Genomic DNA, 17300 nt, shown 5'->3' with positions numbered 1-17300 from the left:
ACGCACAGACACGCGTCACTGATGTGTAGATAACAGTGACACGTTTTTTATTACGCGTCGCCGATGCGAGATAGCAGCAACGCGTATTGAGAAAATGCGTCACTGATGTCAAGATAGCAGTGACGCATACTGAGATGACGCGTCACTGATGTAAATATAGAGGCGACGTGCATTGAGGACACAGGTCACAAATAAGCTTTCATTAGTGACGCGTCTAACCAAAATGCGTCTCTGATAGCTGCTTAGAGAAACAAAAAAAAAACTAGATGTTTCACAATATGGTACATTTCATAGTTCACGCTTTACAGTATCACAATATGGTACATTTTCACACCAGTACACATAGTTGACTCTGGTAAGTCCTCATGATCACAATACATAACATTGTTAAACTGTATGTGATTACAGAGTATGCACCCGAACTATGAAAATGTGACGGTTGCTTAATAGAATAAATGGCTACCTCATAGCTACTTCCTTTCCTCTCAGCTCAATGTAGGCCAACTACTCCTAGGCTACAACAAAACAGCAGGTAGTTAATTCTGCACCATAGCCATCTACAAGTTTCGGGTAGGATTAGTATCAATACTTTGCTTCTGCCATTATTTTGTTCTCCCATATGGCATCTGTAGATCATGTGATCTGCAAAAGAAATATCTTAATTAGTTAGATGCACCAGGGCAGAACACATAGGAAAGACCTATGATGCCTACACAGAACACATGTTCAGGCTACAGGATACCTACATGATAATCAATTTGTCATGTACAATTGAAAAGAAGTTGTTCTACTATATATCCACAAGTACAGTATGCTTGGAGCAATTCAGCTAGCACTAGTTGCAAATAAATTCAACTTACCATTGAACAAATGCTGGAACAGATGTGCTAGAGGGCAACAAGTATGGATTTTCTTTCTTGTATGATCAGGATAAGAATTTCAACTTCACTACTATATCTGATGTCATCTGAACAAAAAGACAAAAAAGGGAAAAACATTAACTAGAAAGAAATTAGCAGAAAAGTAAATTATACATTTGTTATACATCAAGTAATGGGCAAGAGCTTACTCACAGAAAACCTAGAGAAGCAAGGTTATTGCTTTACTGCCACTGTTGTCTGTAACCAAGCACCACTTTAGAGAAAAAGAACTACTCTATGAGTTTGTGGTTCAGTAATAATTGATCCAAGGATCACAGCTTCTCTATTTAAGTTTGATTCCCTGGGACTACCAAACTATAAGCTTCTATAATGATAATCACACATCTAGCCTTTTTCATTGTAAATCTTACTGAAAAACCAAGTCAAATGAGTAAAAACTAGATGGCATGTATTCATTACATCATACTGACACTAGAGACATAAGAGCCCTGCTAGTTTAATTTAGAAAGACTACTGCAGCGGCATCTTGTAATTTCAATTGCCATTATTTTACTTAGAAATTAGTCATGAATCTGATCTCAATTCCAATGGCAAATAGATAGGATTCCTCCAGGCAAAACTGTTAATGCAGATTGATGAGGGAGAGTAATACATACCACTTCCGCTAGATCTCTATTTACAGTCTCATCTAGAATTATGCCGCCACCAACCTTGCCGTTAGTACCTGCAGGGTTGCCAGCATGGCGTCACATCCTCAGCTAGGGTCCTGTGCTGAGGCTATGCCAAGCAGAAGCTCTAGTGATACAAGCGTGAGAGGGACGAGTTGGCACAGATGCGTGTACCTCTGGGTATGGTGCTACACACATGGTCAATCTGGGGCAGCAAGGGGACATGAGGCACTGTTATCAGTGAAACTAAAATCTGTAAGTACCTTAATAAAACTAAAATCTGTTCTCAAAAGTAACAAACTCTCAGAAGCAACAAGATCTCTGACTAAGAATTAGCTCATACTGCTTATATCTGTGAAACTAAATTTTGCATGGTCAAATGTGCATATCTGTAAAAAAGCAAAGTTCACCAAGAACTTGTAACATGTGCTATAACAATAGCGATCTTTAAGTACCAAATAAAACTAAAATTTGTTCTCTAAATTTGATGCTTAGCTACTGTTGCTCTCACCTGAGATAAGAGCCACGCTGCTTATGTGCCCACCTGCTTGTGCACAAGAACTGAAGCTGAAACTGCTGCTAGAAATCGATAAACAAAGGACCTCTCGTGCTGCTCCTCTAAACTGTAGACGACAGATCATACTTTTAAACAACTATATATTATATTTTTGTTTTGGTGCCGTTGCCTAAAAAGTAAAATGCTAAATTTAGACCAAAACTGAACCAATTATCAAATGCATTTTATAACTAATAAACAAATTGCAGATACACCTAGTGCCTGAGATATAATCTCTGAACAGCAAGAGCTAGACTAAATAATCAACAAAGTTAAGAAATCAGTAGAAACATAAAGGATCCATCCACATAAATATAAACTCTCTGATCTGCACAGACGGGAAATATGTAGGAGAAATAAACTTATGGCTCACAAAATAAAAGACGAAAACTAACAAATGAGAAACAGAACTGCAAGCCCAATTAATCACCATGGTTAGATGGGATCCTATTAGCATGTAGCAGCACAAATACTGTAACAATGGCATGTACAGGAGGATAAAAATGAAGCACAAATATGGCTCACATAGCTACCGATTGCAACAACCCACGGATCACATAACTAATCGAGGCAGTAACTACATATCAAATCCTCAACCCACGGAGCACAAAGGACGCTGCAGCGGAAGAGGCGCCTCATGGTCTTGCGCCATAGATGGTAATCTGCCGGATGTGGAGTTCCTCATCGATCTCGGGCGCCCTGCCAGCCATATCCGCAACCTCCTCTTGTCCTTGTCCTGGGCTGGGTTGGCGGCGCGGTGTTAGTCGTAGACGTCGCCAGCGTCAACCCCCCGTTTCTGGGGAAGCATGTGGAGCAGGAGGCCACCGAGGAGCTCGAGCTTGGCAGTCGCCACAAGGAGGTACGAAGCAGAGGGCGGCAGCAGGGGGAGGCGCGCCAGGTTACCTACACCTTGCTCGCGAATGGCTACACAGGCTGCTGGAGAGTCGAGGGCGGGAGAGACGGCGGCGCACGCGATAGGGTTGAGGGAGAGACCGAGAGAGGCGGCTGCTGCGAGACTACGGGAGAGAGGCGGCTGAGGGACTTAGGGTTACATACTAGGAGAGGGAGGAGAGATGCGGGTGCATCTTATTTTGGGCCTGTAGGTTTATGGCCCAGTTGCCTATACGTATCCATCAGGGCTCTTGGATGTCCTAGTATACAACAGACTACCACCGTTTCAGTGCATTGTTTGCAAAAAAAAATTACATATGGGTACTTGACCATTGGTAATTATTATGTATGGTTCCTCACCATTTTTGGCCCAGTTGCCTCTGGTCGTGAGATCAACTCCAGCAATTTGGGATTTTTTGTTTCCCAAATTTTGGAGTTTGGCAACTCCCCAAATGTTATGGCAAAGGAAAAAGGTTAATCTCTTACCATAATTCACTTGGCAAAATAAGGACTATCATTCAGTAGTAACAGCTGGCTTGGTTGTCATCAGGGAGCAGCAGCAGTACAATCTTCGGTTCCATCGAAGAAAGTATAGGAGCAGAGTGGAAAATATTCTGTCACATCATGCCGGCCACGCGAGGAGCAACAGCTAGAGGAAATTTCAGTAAAGTCTTGTTTAGTTCACCCCAAAAACCAAAAACTTTTCAAAATTCTCCATCATATCGAATATTGCGGCACATGCATGGAGCACTAGATATAGTCTAAAACAAAAACTATTTGCACAGTTTGTCTGTAAATCACAAGATGAATCTTTTGAGCCTAGTTAGTCCATGATTGGACAATAATTACCAAATAAAAACAAAAATGCTACAGTACCTAAAACCAAAAAAAAAATTGAACTAAACAAGGCCTAAGTACCGAGTAGTATAGGCACCACGCGGGAGGGAGGCTTTCCCACCTTGGCACGTGCGGGTCCGGTGGCGCAAGTGGAGTAGGGAATGCGTAGTCGAAGCAAGCACACATATATTCGCGTTGAGAAGGGATTTTTTTTTTCAACTTGCCAAACATGGGGAGGAGGGATGGGAAACTGTTCGAGAGTGTTTTTTGTCAATTTGCTAAAAAATCAAGGATGGGAAAGAAGGATAGCAAACTGTTAGAATTCCTTTGATATATATTGCCCACCACTTTGCAAACTACCATGTACTCAGTGACACGGCTCAATAAGAAGAGTCATTGATATGTATAAATAGGAGTGACGCGTCTGGACACTACACGTCACTTTTAATACCAGTGACGTGTGTTGTTGGGATGAGTCACTAATATCTCTCCATATCAGTGACGCGTCTGGACACTACACGTCACTTTTAATACTAGTGACGTGTGTTGTTGGGATGAGTCACTAATATCTCTTCATATCAGTGACGCGTCCACGTAAAATGCGTCACGGCTCTTAACAGTGACGCGTTTTGTTGGGAAGAGTCACTAATATGTATCTATAACAGCGACGTGCCTAGCTAAAATGCGTCACTTCTATTATCAGTGATGCGTTTTCTTACGATGAGTCACTGATACCTTGCCATTAGTGGCGCGTCTTGTTCCTGGGGCATGGGCAACAACTTAGCAGTGACGCATGTTGTTTACCCGCGTCACTAATATGCTTATTAGTGACGCGTTTAAATTTTGAGTCACTAGTTGAGGTGTCTCCTTTGTGCTATTTTGGCTGCATCACAGCCGCTACAATTGCCTCCATTCAGCAACTGCTAGCCTTGAATTGACGCCTAATCACAACCTACTACTAATCATCTCTGAAAGTTTAATTTGTTCATTGTGCAATTGGCAGTGAGAATATAAAATTTTTTGGATCCTAAATAATACTTCAGTTTACAGGATGCCTATTTCATGTTATAGGAAAGGATATTTATTTCAGCTTACAGGATAGAATGTATATTTCAGGTCTCAATTTAAAGGCTGTAGCTATCAGTTTAATTACTTTATACAAAGAGATTTTGAATCTTAGATGGTCCTACACTAGGCGGTTCCGGTAAAGTGATTCCTCGGTTAGCTGATGATGCAACTGTCAGACATGATGGGAATGCAAGATTGCAAAGTGATAAAGAAGATTAATAAAACAGCACCAAATTTGTTTATCAAAAGAAGAAAAACAAATTTCTTTTCACATCAGATTTCATTTGAAATGAATGATAGCCAAAACCAAATCATCTTCCTACACAAGAAGAGACAGGGAAGCAAAATCGCTGCTCCAAACAAAACTATGGACAGAGATCAAAACTTCTCAAGATCGAACTTTAGGCGGCTCTATGCTGCCATGCCCACAACGCACTAGAAATCCAAAAGAAACAGCGATGCACACCCAGATCAAACGTCAGCGCTGGCTGATGATGGACGTGGCGGTGAAGCGGCAGCGAGATGGACAGGCGCTCTGTCGGTGTTGCGGCGCTGCGGTGGTGCTGCCGTGCCACGCCGCACGGTTGTCGAAGGGCACACGCGGGTCCGGTGGTGTTGTGGTGCCGCGCCGCTTGGACCATGGAGGTCACAGGCGAGTCGTCGTTCCGGTGGTGCGCGTGGGCGCTGGCTGAGTTTTCTGTGACCGGCACGGCGGCAATGCGTCTCTATGGGGCTGGAGCTGGGGCGTTGGCGTAGTACGGTCGCGGGAGTCAAGCGGGCGTGGGGCGGCGGCGGCATGGTGATGGTGAGGATGGGGGAATGGTTTGTTTCCATGATTTTGTTCCTCCCAACGAGTGTTTCCTTCTGAGCTTTGTTTCCTTCCTTTTAATCATGTGGCAAGGGACAACACCAATCGGTTATATGCAAGGAAATACTGGTTTTTGTTTGGTCAAGACGTGGAACAGCATGCAGCGTTAATCTTGCTCTTTCCTTTAAAAACAAATAGCAGATTTGTTCTTTCCTTTTTATTTGAATTGAATATCGCAAGGGCTGCCACACACGCTGGAGAGGATGCGAGAATGCAGCAGGCAGGACTATGGGCCCACGTTAGAATGTCGAAAAAAATATTCATATTTTATTCTTTTTAGTTGTAGGAGATGTGTAGACTTCTTAGGCACATATATGATGACTCTGGTCTTCTTTGAAAAACCAGGGTGTTATATTAATTCAAAAATAAAAACAATCAATTGGATCTATATGCCAGGGACAGTGTTTTCAAATTAATACACCACACTCAGTTTTTGCAAATGCAGTGATCTGCATTCTGCAACTTCACAATAACTATGGTGTTTGGTTGTAGGTATGTGTCCTTGTTGCTGCCATGTCCTATGTCCATGATACATGTGATTGAAAGTGATTGAGGTGAACTTGTTGCAGTGGCTTAGAGCCTTAGGTGCTGTTTGGTCTAGGTATGGTAGTGGGAATGGTAATGGAACTCGCTGGCAGCGCTATTGGTTATTGTAGGGTACTCATTACCATATGTTTTTTTGGTTGGCGAGTGAGGGAGGCGATAACAATGGGGAATCGGATGACACTGTATAAGAAGTGGTAATAATGTTGTACTAATCGATAGCACTGTGGATGATTGCAGATCGGCCCAACCAAACAATAACCAACGGCACCTAAAACCGTTGTGAACCAATTGATGGCCAAAATGTCGAACCGAGGATTTCTTTGTTTCTTTCTTTTTTATAAAAGAAGAGATTATGTCTATTGTCATTGCGCTTCAACATATCTGTGGTGAAATTTTCCTTTCCAATGATATGAAAAAAGGAAACCCAAGAGTCCTGTTTAGGAGCACATATAGGCTCGCACTTATGATAATTATCTGCTGATAATAGAGTTAAAAGAATGAACATGGGCGTTCAACATAAAGACTAAAATGCTAAATATACATATTTTGTCATTAGCATTCACACAAAGAGCAGGTGGACACGGGGGTTCCATCTTACACGGTCTCAACCCAAATGTTTAATTTCCCACAAGATAGAGACTAGTTTCCCAGCCCATGTGTACCATATGCTTTGGTAGCAACTAGCAATGATAAATGTCACGGAGTTAATACTCATACCTTATTGTCCAAAAGACTGATCGTGATATGGACAGAAGTACGTAGCACCAGCCACGTATTCCTTGGAATAGTCAAATTGAAGCAAAATATTCCTCAAAATTAAGAAAGGGGAATAAACAGTCCTAGACATATGTTCTGATCAGGGCAACCGATCGATCAAGAAATTTATATCGAGAATTTAGTATAAATTTGGAATATAAACCTTAACAAGCTCTCGCATTCAGAAAAAAAAAGGGACTCCATGGCTGCAAACACAAATATACAATAGAAAACTGGTATTATGTCTCTCAAATTTGATTGCATATGCCGACAAAGTCATCCACACGCATATAATTTAGCAAGGCTGTGTGATACAGAGCATGAACCTGTCATGTCGGGTCTCCCCTATATGCGCCATAGGCACGCAAGAGATGTTAGGTGCGCTGCAGAGCGCGCGGCGGCCAGGGCCACGCCCGCGCCCGAGGAGGAAAGCCAGCAAATGAGTGGCTAGAATAGGAAGAAGAATTAGTTAAGAGATGTGGGGTCGGTGATCCTAAATTATAGGAGATGGTTTCCTTTATTGTTGCATCACAGGCTATTAAGCCTTGTAACCGGCTTTTGTCGGGGAATTAAGAAAGAACACAGTTATCTCATCCATCTCCTCTACCAAGTCTCAAGCCTTCGGAGGAGGGGTAATACCTCATCGAAGAAGACAGAGCGATGCTACGATCAACGTAGCCGAGGGCCCACTACCCTAGATACTAAGGCCCTTGACAACCTGGTATCACGGGTCACGTCGATCCGCATCTTCCAGTTCATCTGCCAGTTCCACCGCTGCAGCTACCGCCCACCCAGCCACCATCGCTGCTGCCGACCCACCCCCATCTCCCACCTCTGTCGAGTCCCAGTCCAATGCCATGGCTGAACCGACGATCACCGACCTCACCAAGCGGATCGAGGGCCTCACTGGCCAGATCAGTTCCCTCCAAGCCGACATCGACACGATGAAGATGGACAAGGCGTCGTCCTCGGGCACCTCAAGCAGACGGCCAACACCACACCGACCACCCAACCCACTTCGAGAAGATGGATTTCCTCTGCAATGACGGAGGCAGACACCTTAAGACAACTGCCTCCATTGATATGGATTAATGGAGGCGGGCCTTATTGTGTGTCCGCCTCCAAAAATCGATTTATGGAGGTGGGCACATTAAGACGACCACCTCCGCTAATATGGATTGATGGAGACAGGCCTTATAGTGTGCCCGCCTCTAAAAATCGATTTATGGAGGCAGACACTTTAAGACAACCGCCTCCGTTAATATGGATTAATAGACGCGAGCTTTTTAATGTGTCCATCTCCATTAATATTTAACCGAGGCAGAGGCACGCTATTTAGGGATCGGCTCTGGCTCACTTGGCTGAGAACAGTGGAGGCGAGCAAAAAGTGTGCCCACCTCCAACCAAAAAGCCCAACACCACGCAAAAGAAATCATGTACTAGTTTCTTGATTGTTTCTACAAAACACCAAACTAAATCAACATTTTCTTTGGTGGTAATTCAAATCGCCAAGGAAAATGCACAATTCCTTGGGTTGGGTGTAACCAGAAACCTGGAAATTGTTAATTCTCATGGGTGCAAACCCTAAAGTAAATTCGGTACGATACATATACCCAAATTAGGGTTTCACTAAGGATATGATCTTGTAAGCCACTGTATGGCGTTGTAACCGAACTCTTGATAATAGTGAGGAGTGTTTGTTGGCTGACACCCGTGGTATTTTCCCTTCATATTGGAGGGGTTTCCACGTTAAATCTTATGTCTCTGATGTGATTTGATCTTGTGTTTTTCGTCGTTTATCCGCCGTCATTCACAACAATTGCAGCCAAGGAAGAAATGTTTACTTTTTAGACATTCGTCTTAACCACCAACATAAAAGACTCATTGCAGGCATGTTAGTTAGACATTACATTTTATACGTATAAAAGTTCGATTGACATGTTTGTGGAATGAATACCGGTTCTTTCCTGGTACATTAATCCAACAAGTAATTTTGAGTTGTTAGGCATTAGGGAATTCATATCGCCACTTGAGATGTCTAGTGTATTAAATCTAGCTTGCAGCATACTGATATTGGATATATGAAGACAAAAGATTATATATCAAAGATGTAGAGCTCGAGGAGCTCTACATACCTTGTAGTTTATGATCTTTTTCATTTGAAATCACTTAGATTCCAAAATTATATTTTAGTTTTTCATAGTAATGAAATTCAAATTATTTGAAATTCTCAAGTGACCTTGGATGGAGATACAACCTAGATCGAAGTTGTTGTACGACGAGGTCTAAAACTTTTTTTCATTTTTTCTTTTGAAATTATGGCCTCAAATATTAATTACAAGATTCACTAAATTGAATAGTACCAAATTTAGTACAAAAGGAAATAATCATTCAGTTAGTCAGACATGAATTGGGGTGTCATGGTAGATGAGGTTCACACAAAACCTTGGTCACGAGTTTGATTCCTGGCCACAGGCATGAAAATTCAAGTGCGCGGTTGTCATATTTCATTGATGTTTAAAAATTGACTTGGTCTTTGTTTCCTTAGCGGCTAAACCAAAGGAAATCATTTATGGAATTTCCTTTGCTCTCTACTTTTATAGAAGAGTTAGCCTCTAGGAATAAATTTCTTGGCATTTTTTATGATTTTCTTCAGGGTTTTTGGTTTCAAAGAATATTTCGTTTTGTGGTGACTGCTGTCTAAAGAGTCTTTGGTACAAGTCTTTTTGAAGGCCGTAACATCCTGAAAGCACATGTTTTCGATGTATTTGATCGTGTCAATGTTGAAACTAAGGCCATCCTATATATGAAGCTTACCCTCAACTCGAGTGGTGATACCTGTAGGCCGGCCTGGTGCAATTAATGGGCTTCTAGAAAAAGGGTAATATTGTAATACCGTCGTGCAAATAAATAAACAGTTCTAGCGTGGCAACCATACGAAAGCTACGTGTCTTAATTAATCCTACACTATATGCCATTCTTCAAAACCTTCGATGCGTTGCCATAAACCAAAAGACATTATTTATATCACCCATGCATGGTTGAGCTGAGCACAAGAGAGCAAAAATCCCAAAAGTGTAAATGCAAGCGTGTGCGCGCAATATCGATCCTCAGTAGTATTCTGGGCTTTGAAACAAACATATCCGATCCAGCTAGGGAGCTGAGAGGAGATTGTTCAGTATCTCAGCATGGCGACCTCGTCACCGCTACCACGCTGGGCGCCGACGCCGAGCCCGTCTCGGCCACTGTTTGCGTCGTCATCAACTGCTGCCGGCGGCGGCAGCCGCATGCTTCCCCCGTTCGACGCCATACTTGTAGCCTTACGCGGTCGTGGGCGTGCCGCCTTGACGGCAGCGGCACAGCCACCGTCGCCGCCGCCACCTGCCGTGGTCGAGGTGGAAGAAGAAGCAGGCGCCGTGGGTGGCCTTCGTTCTGGGTTTGATGGCATAGACCGCCACCTTGACGGCCCCATGGTGGATGGCATCATCGTCCCTCGCGACGGTGGCGTGTTCATAACGTGGGAGGACGTTTGGGTGACGGCGGTCGACGGCAGGGGCCACGCCGCCACCATTCTGCACGGCCTCAGCGGCAGTGCGCGCCCTGGCGAGGTGCTGGCCATCATGGGACCCTCAGGGTGTGGCAAGACCACACTGCTCGACACCTTGGCCGGTAATTACTAGTAATTTACACAAAAACTGCTCGTTCCCAAGCGTATCTTTTGCTCTTGCAAGTGTTTCAAGAGCAATAGTACGTGCACACACATAGATGCATGCGCTAAATATGTCAAAAGGCATACTTGTGCATGCATATGCTACATCGTTACTTTATGCCTCAAATCTTGTTTGATGTATGTGTGCTACGACGCCTCCACACGGATGTATAAGGATGAGGGTACGAGCGCTCTGATATCCATGTAGTGCTTTATTATATTTGACATGTGTATATGTTACGCATATTCAGTATATACTATTATAAAACGATGATTTCCTACAAAAGAAAAGGTGAACGACTTCCATAGGAGTTAGGAGTAGAAACCAACAAGCTACATGTCACAGAAGCGTTTCCAATTTGATTTGGCTTACAACCACAACTGTTGGCTTTACCTTTTCTTGAATGAAAATTTTGGGCCTCGACCTCACATGGCCATGTACTTACAACCTTTAATTTTCCACTCAAGTGATCATCAAATTAAGGTAAAAATGAAAGGAAATAAATATAAGTAAAGATTATTGCTTCTCCAACGTTTTTCTTGACGAATTGTATACCTAGAACAAGATAACCTACAATACTATGCTCATAGAATGAACCCTACGTCTCTCTTGTTCCATATGCATCACCCTGCAGCAGCAGCAAAAACGAATTACAGTCGATCAACCTACTCACCCTAAAGGTAACGGTTGATTTTTACCTAACAAACCTTCCAATATATCGTCTCGTTGAAATTGCAATTTTACTCTTTTTGTCTCTTTCTGTTTGGTTAAAATGCATTTTATTACTTTAATTAAATATTATCCAAAGGGATAGATTTTACTAGTGATACATCAGGAATCATCTACTGCTTTAATTTGCAAACACAAAAACCACACGTGGTGTCTTTGTCAAAGACTTTTCAATTAGCAACTGTGCATAATGAAGCATCCAAAAAACATGTTGATTGCGAATTTTGTCCACCATCCGTGCCTAGAATTCGATGACTATTGCAGCATTTGGTAGGGCTCGGGCTCGGGCTCCTCCTAAAAGGTCTATGACTCTAGTTCCTCATGTCGAGTAGCTTTTATGATGCAGTCGAAGCCGTTTGGAAAACATTTGGACAAAACGGCTCCAGTGATAGTTCTATAATAATTTATATTAGATTTGTGAGGAGAACCGGAGAGATATCCCTTTTTTTCAGGCTTCGACTCCTCTATACAAAAACAGCTTCGGCTCCTACAAAAACAGACTCCTCTTTTATAAGGAGACGCAAGAATATGAAGCGTGAGCCCTGCAAAACAGGCGTGGATACATATAGGGCGTCGCATAATGCGGGCAAACATAATGATGCATATCCATAAATGCAGTTGAACTCCTGTCCATCCTCAAGTTGGGAGACAATTGTGTGGACCATGATAATATTAATCAATGCAGATAAGTAGACGTCAACGTAAGAGTTTCAAGTCTCTTTCACTTTCATATGAAAAAGCCTATGACATACTCCATCCACTTGTAATCATACTAGTGTACGTTGTATTTAACTTAAGTCAAAATTTTCTAATTTACTAAGTTATTTGGAAAGGTATTAACATTTAAATTCAAATAAATGTTCTATCAAAAAAACATTTAATAGATAATTTATTGAAATAATTTTCATGTTATAGAACTAGTTTCTCTTTAATTTTTATTTACTTAGATCAAAGTAAAAAAGTGAACTATAATTTAAATCAAATACAATGTTTTGGCATCAATAAAATTGTACAAGATCATATAAATATTGTATTCGTTCTACTAACAAATAACATAACAGACGAGGCATAAAGGTACCTAAAATTCATATTTGTGGTCACTTAATTACATTGGCTACATAAATCAATATATATGAATTACATATTTTACATCAGAATCACTTAATTATAGTGCTGAAATAAATCAATATATACGAATTGCATATTATTTCAACATCAGAAGTTTATAACTTGTAGAAATGGGGAACTTCAAAACTGAAACAGAAAATGTTTTCTTGCAAGCAGAAAATATTACTATGATGTTCTGATTGATTATGAAAACTCACTGACAAGTGACCTTCATTTGTAACTCTCGTATAAAATTCTTAACATATTATAGCCAAGCATTATAAAAACATATTATTGCTAGATCTAGTATGGATATTCTGTTAAATAATCCATGCACATGGATCAATATATAGGGAGACTGGACACCAACCTGAGGAGTAAAGGAGATATTCTCATCAATGGCCAGAGACAGAAGCTCGCCTTCGGAACCTCAGTAAGATCTTGATCTTGATTCAAAGCGGATATACATACTAAAAGCATAATTTTGACGAAGATTCAGATATTATTACATCAATGATTCAAAAGCGCTTCCAACTTACTCCCTCTCCACCAAGTATCAATTTCTAGAGTTGTCTTAAGACCTTATTTAGTTCTGTGGTTGAAATGTGTTTTTGGTACTATAACACTTTCTTTTGTATTTGACAATTATTATTCAACCATGGACTAATTAAGCTTAAAATATTTGTCTCGCAAAGTACAAGTAATTGTGCAATTAGTTATTATTTTCTATCTATATTTAATGCTCTATGCATGTGCTGCAAGATTCGATATGATGGAGAATCTTGAAAAGTTTTTGAAGTTTGGGTCCAACTAACTAAGGCCTAAGTCAAATTTTTTAAACTTTGACCGAATTTCTAGGAAAAAAATGTTAAGATTGTGGTATCAAATAAATACCATTACAGTTACCATATAAAATATTTTTATAAGATGTTGTTACTCATTTCTATAAAGTTAGTCACTAGCACAGATTCTAAAAATTGTTTCTTTCGAAGTATGCTTTACTAGTTTCTAAGCCCTGTTTAGATGCAGCCACACAGCGAAAATTTTTGGAGAAATCAGTACTTTTGGAAGAATGGATCTAAAAAGGAGCTTGTAAAACTTGGGCTGTAAAGATTTGAAATTTGGGACTTTGGAGTCCTAAAACTGTGTAAACTTGCTTAGAGGACGTGTCTTATATGTTGCAGACTAAAAAATTTGAAAAGCATCTAAACACATATTTCACATATTTAAAATGCAAAGTTTATAGCCAAAAGTTTTAGGATGTAAAAATTTAGGATCAGGCCCTCAATGTTCATGCATGTGCATTTATGTTGTAGGTAGAGTAATTGCAAAATAAACGATTCTTGCAGGCGTACGTGACGCAAGAGAACGTGCTGATGGCCACGCTCACGGTGCGTGAGGCTATCTACTACTCGTCTCAAATCCAACTGCCGGACACCATGCCGCTTGCCAAGAAGCTCGCCCTCGCCGACGAGACTATCCAGGAGATGGGGCTCACCAGCGCGCTGGACACGCGCATCGGCGGCCGCGAAACCAAGGGCATCAGCGGCGGGCAGCGGAAGCGGCTGAGCATCTGCCTGGAGATCCTCACGCGGCCACGGCTGCTATTCCTGGACGAGCCCACGAGCGGGCTCGACAGCGCCGCCTCGTTCCACGTGATGAACCGCATCGCCGACCTCGCCGTCAGGGAGGGCATGACCATCGTCGCCGTCGTGCACCAGCCATGTAGCGAGGTGTTCGAGCTCTTCCATGGCCTCTGCTTGCTCGCCTCCGGACAGACCGTCTACTTTGGCCCGGCTGCTGATGCCGCTGAGGTAGTTAATTATTGTCATCTTTCTTTACTTTCCAACAATGAGACAAATATTTATTCACTTATTAGTTTGCTGACAATTTTCATTTACAAATACATTATATTTGCAGTTCTTCACATCGAATGGCTACCCTTGCCCACCAATGAGAAACCCCTCAGACCATTTCTTAACGACAATCAACAGAGATTTTGAATCGGTATATAAGATCTATCTGATCAAGCCCTTATCGTACAACAGTTAATGAAAGCAAACAGGGAAATACATTTAGATTAGATTCAAATACTTGTCAATGTAGGTTCCTACTGTAGCTAATGTCGAGTGTAGATTACAGAGAGACCAATGCAATTCATTTCATGGAAGCATCCTTTTTAACATAGTAATAACGTACAGGAAAATGAAGAAAGGACAGTATTCAAGCCATCTGCAGCAGACGAAGCAATAAGCATTTTGATGAATGCCTATAAATCCTCCAATATATCAGAAAATGCCAAAAAGGAAATGCACGACATAAATGAAATGGTTAATATATACTCACTTCTTCTGACTTTATATTGTGTAAGCTTGCATGGAGATGACATAAGATAATGTTTGGTTTGATAAACTAGGGTGGATTGATGATGAGAAGAAACCAAGCCAGTTTCCTCACCAAGGTGTTTGTACTCACCAAAAGGTCCTTTGTAAACATGTACAGAGATGTCGGATATTACTGGTTGAGACTCGGCATATATGTTTCGATAAGTCTATGCCTTGGTACCATATATTACAATTTTGGCTATGGATATGACTCTATTCGTGTAAGTTGATTGGATCTTGTGTGTTAGTAGTCTATGATGTGAATTAAGTAGGCTAGTTGTAAATGTAGTTAATTCTATTGATCGATCCTATTGTTTCAGTCTAGATCATCAATGCTAATGTTCACCGGTGGCCTTCTAACCTTGATGGCAATTGGAGGATTCCCATCCTTCGTAGAGGAAATGAAGGTATCACCCTTTTATTATATAATTTAATAATTATGATACTTTTCTGGGAAAACTTAATAAGACACTTATGATAATGAGACCTAGATGTGTTACTAGGAGATCTAGTAAAATAACCTTATTTATATTCATAAGTTTTACTATGTATCAAGACATAACATATATCTAGGTAGGTACATAGCCAAAGCTACAAATTTAGAAAAAGCTAAAATGACTAAGAATTAGTAGTTCACTAAAATGTTATCCTTGTCTTATTTTCTATCTGGTATTTTTAACCTTTTAATGATAAAAAGGTCAAACATGTCTATGTGTAACAAAATGATGCAATAGCAAAAATAGTTTATATTCCCATGAGTTGGTATACCATTTACAATCGAATAATTATAGTTCTTTTGCAAGTATCCTGTTGTATAAATTTCTTATGTGTCACTACAATCGGTAAAAGATTACACATGTACACAAGACTAAATTGTGCTCCTCTAACTTCTAACTTTGTTTATGGTGCCTAGATATTCAGGAGAGAGAGGCTAAACGGACATTATGGTGTGTCAGCATTTGTGATCTCCAATTGGCTATCAGCCACACCCTATCTTGTCCTTATTGCTGTACTACCTGGTGCAATTGCTTACTATCTGTCTGGTCTTAAGAGAGGAGTAGACCATTTCATATATTTTACTCTTGTCCTATGTTCGTGCACAATGCTAGTTGAAGGCCTTATGATGATTGTAGCTGCTATCGTGCCAGATTTTCTAATGGGTATCATCACTGGTGCTGGAATACAAGGTGTCATGATGCTTAACAGTGGATTTTTCCAAATACCTAGTAAACTGCCAAAGATAGTTTGGAAGTACCCAATGTTCTACATCTCTTTCCACAAGTATGCGCTCCAGGGATTTTACAAGAATGAATTCTTGGGTTTAGTTCTCCAAAACAACCCAGGAGTAGGAGATAAAACAATAACTGGCGACCAAGTGATCCGTACCATATTTGAAACGGAAATGGGCCACTCAAAATGGGTGGACTTTGCAGTGCTATGTGGAATGATTATAGCATATAGGCTACTCTTTATATTGATTATTAAGGTTGTGGACAAGCTAAAGCCAATATTTAAGGGTGACATGTTTAGATGTCCTACTCAATGTATTTGTGGCATGCAAAACCCATGTATCCACCTTTAGTATTGTTATGCAAGAAATGTTGTAATAAGTTGCTGATGCTACTGAAGACAAAACAATTACAAGATTAACTCTAATATAATATTTCATATCTTCGATTGTGCAATGAAGCTACACATGTGAAAAAGAAAGCATTAGTGACAAATATACAGTGTTTTCAGATCGGACGACTAATCGCGATTAGTCGTCCTTATCGTAACTGCGTGCACGATAAGTTTCGTCGATTCGATCAGGTCGATCAGAAATCTTATCGTCCGATTAGATGCGAGTAGTTGCGATTAGTCGTCCGATAAGTGTAGTAGGACGATAAGTTGCGCCAGTACAGGAATATTGTATTTAGGCCTGTAGGAAGAATTTGGCCCACATTAAGCCGGCCCATTAGGGTAAGGAAAGAACAAGAGTGAGTGAGTGAGTAGAGTGGCTGAGAGGCAGGAGCTGCAGCCACTGGCATCCTGCTCTGCTCATGCTCTCCCAGTCTCCCTCACAGCCGGCGTCCAGCTCTGCTCCTGCTCTCCCTCACAGCCAGCGTCCAGGACAGCTCCACCCGCGACTGCCATCTCCGCCCACGCGAGCTGCAGCCACCGGCGTCAGCACTTCCGCCCGCGCGAGCTGCAACCGCTGATGAGGACATCGCCGCGCTGGATACGTTGACACCATCGTCTTTTCCAAGTTGCAATTCATCTCCAACTCAGCTACCACGTCACTCTCGGATTCAGCAAA

The 17300-nt window shown here is 41.3% G+C and overlaps 1 protein-coding gene and 2 long non-coding RNA genes across 6 annotated transcripts; 1 reads left to right on the top strand and 2 right to left on the bottom strand.

Annotated features, from left to right (window-relative positions):
* On the bottom strand, positions 270-3216 carry LOC110430697. 4 transcript variants are annotated; one of them, XR_002448037.1, is made up of 6 exons: positions 2061-3216; positions 1724-1780; positions 1538-1605; positions 1070-1118; positions 861-967; positions 270-642 (listed from the first exon to the last, which is right to left on the bottom strand). It is a non-coding gene; the product is annotated as an uncharacterized LOC110430697 (long non-coding RNA). The 4 variants fall into 4 exon arrangements; XR_002448035.1 differs by having other exon boundaries at positions 1074-1118; XR_002448034.1 differs by having other exon boundaries at positions 861-1118.
* Positions 6826-7485, bottom strand: LOC110430684. Its single transcript, XR_002448021.1, has 2 exons — positions 7398-7485; positions 6826-7277 (listed from the first exon to the last, which is right to left on the bottom strand). It is a non-coding gene; the product is annotated as an uncharacterized LOC110430684 (long non-coding RNA).
* On the top strand, positions 10084-16671 carry LOC8078278 (ABC transporter G family member 11). The gene is made up of 8 exons (XM_021449080.1): positions 10084-10740; positions 12971-13050; positions 13967-14431; positions 14538-14624; positions 14819-14947; positions 15034-15222; positions 15322-15408; positions 15915-16671. Exons 1-8 carry the CDS (start codon positions 10260-10262, stop codon positions 16581-16583), a joined length of 2187 nt encoding a protein of 728 aa, XP_021304755.1. The 5' UTR covers positions 10084-10259; the 3' UTR covers positions 16584-16671.

Source organism: Sorghum bicolor, chromosome 10 (genome assembly GCF_000003195.3).
Source record: "Sorghum bicolor cultivar BTx623 chromosome 10, Sorghum_bicolor_NCBIv3, whole genome shotgun sequence".
Classification (NCBI taxonomy): Eukaryota; Viridiplantae; Streptophyta; class Magnoliopsida; order Poales; family Poaceae; genus Sorghum; species Sorghum bicolor.
Note: the sequence above shows the minus strand (reverse complement) of the source record. Positions and strands in the feature narration are given on the sequence as shown.

Excerpts from the sequence above, each read along its gene's own strand:
- LOC8078278 (XM_021449080.1), top strand. The coding sequence starts at position 10,260 with ATGGCGACCTCGTCACCGCTACCACGCTGGGCGCCGACGCCGAGCCCG. Across the intron at positions 10,741-12,970 it reads ACTGCTCGACACCTTGGCCG|GGAGACTGGACACCAACCTG; the intron begins GTAATTACTAGT and ends ATCAATATATAG. Across the intron at positions 14,625-14,818 it reads TCAACAGAGATTTTGAATCG|GAAAATGAAGAAAGGACAGT; the intron begins GTATATAAGATC and ends AATAACGTACAG.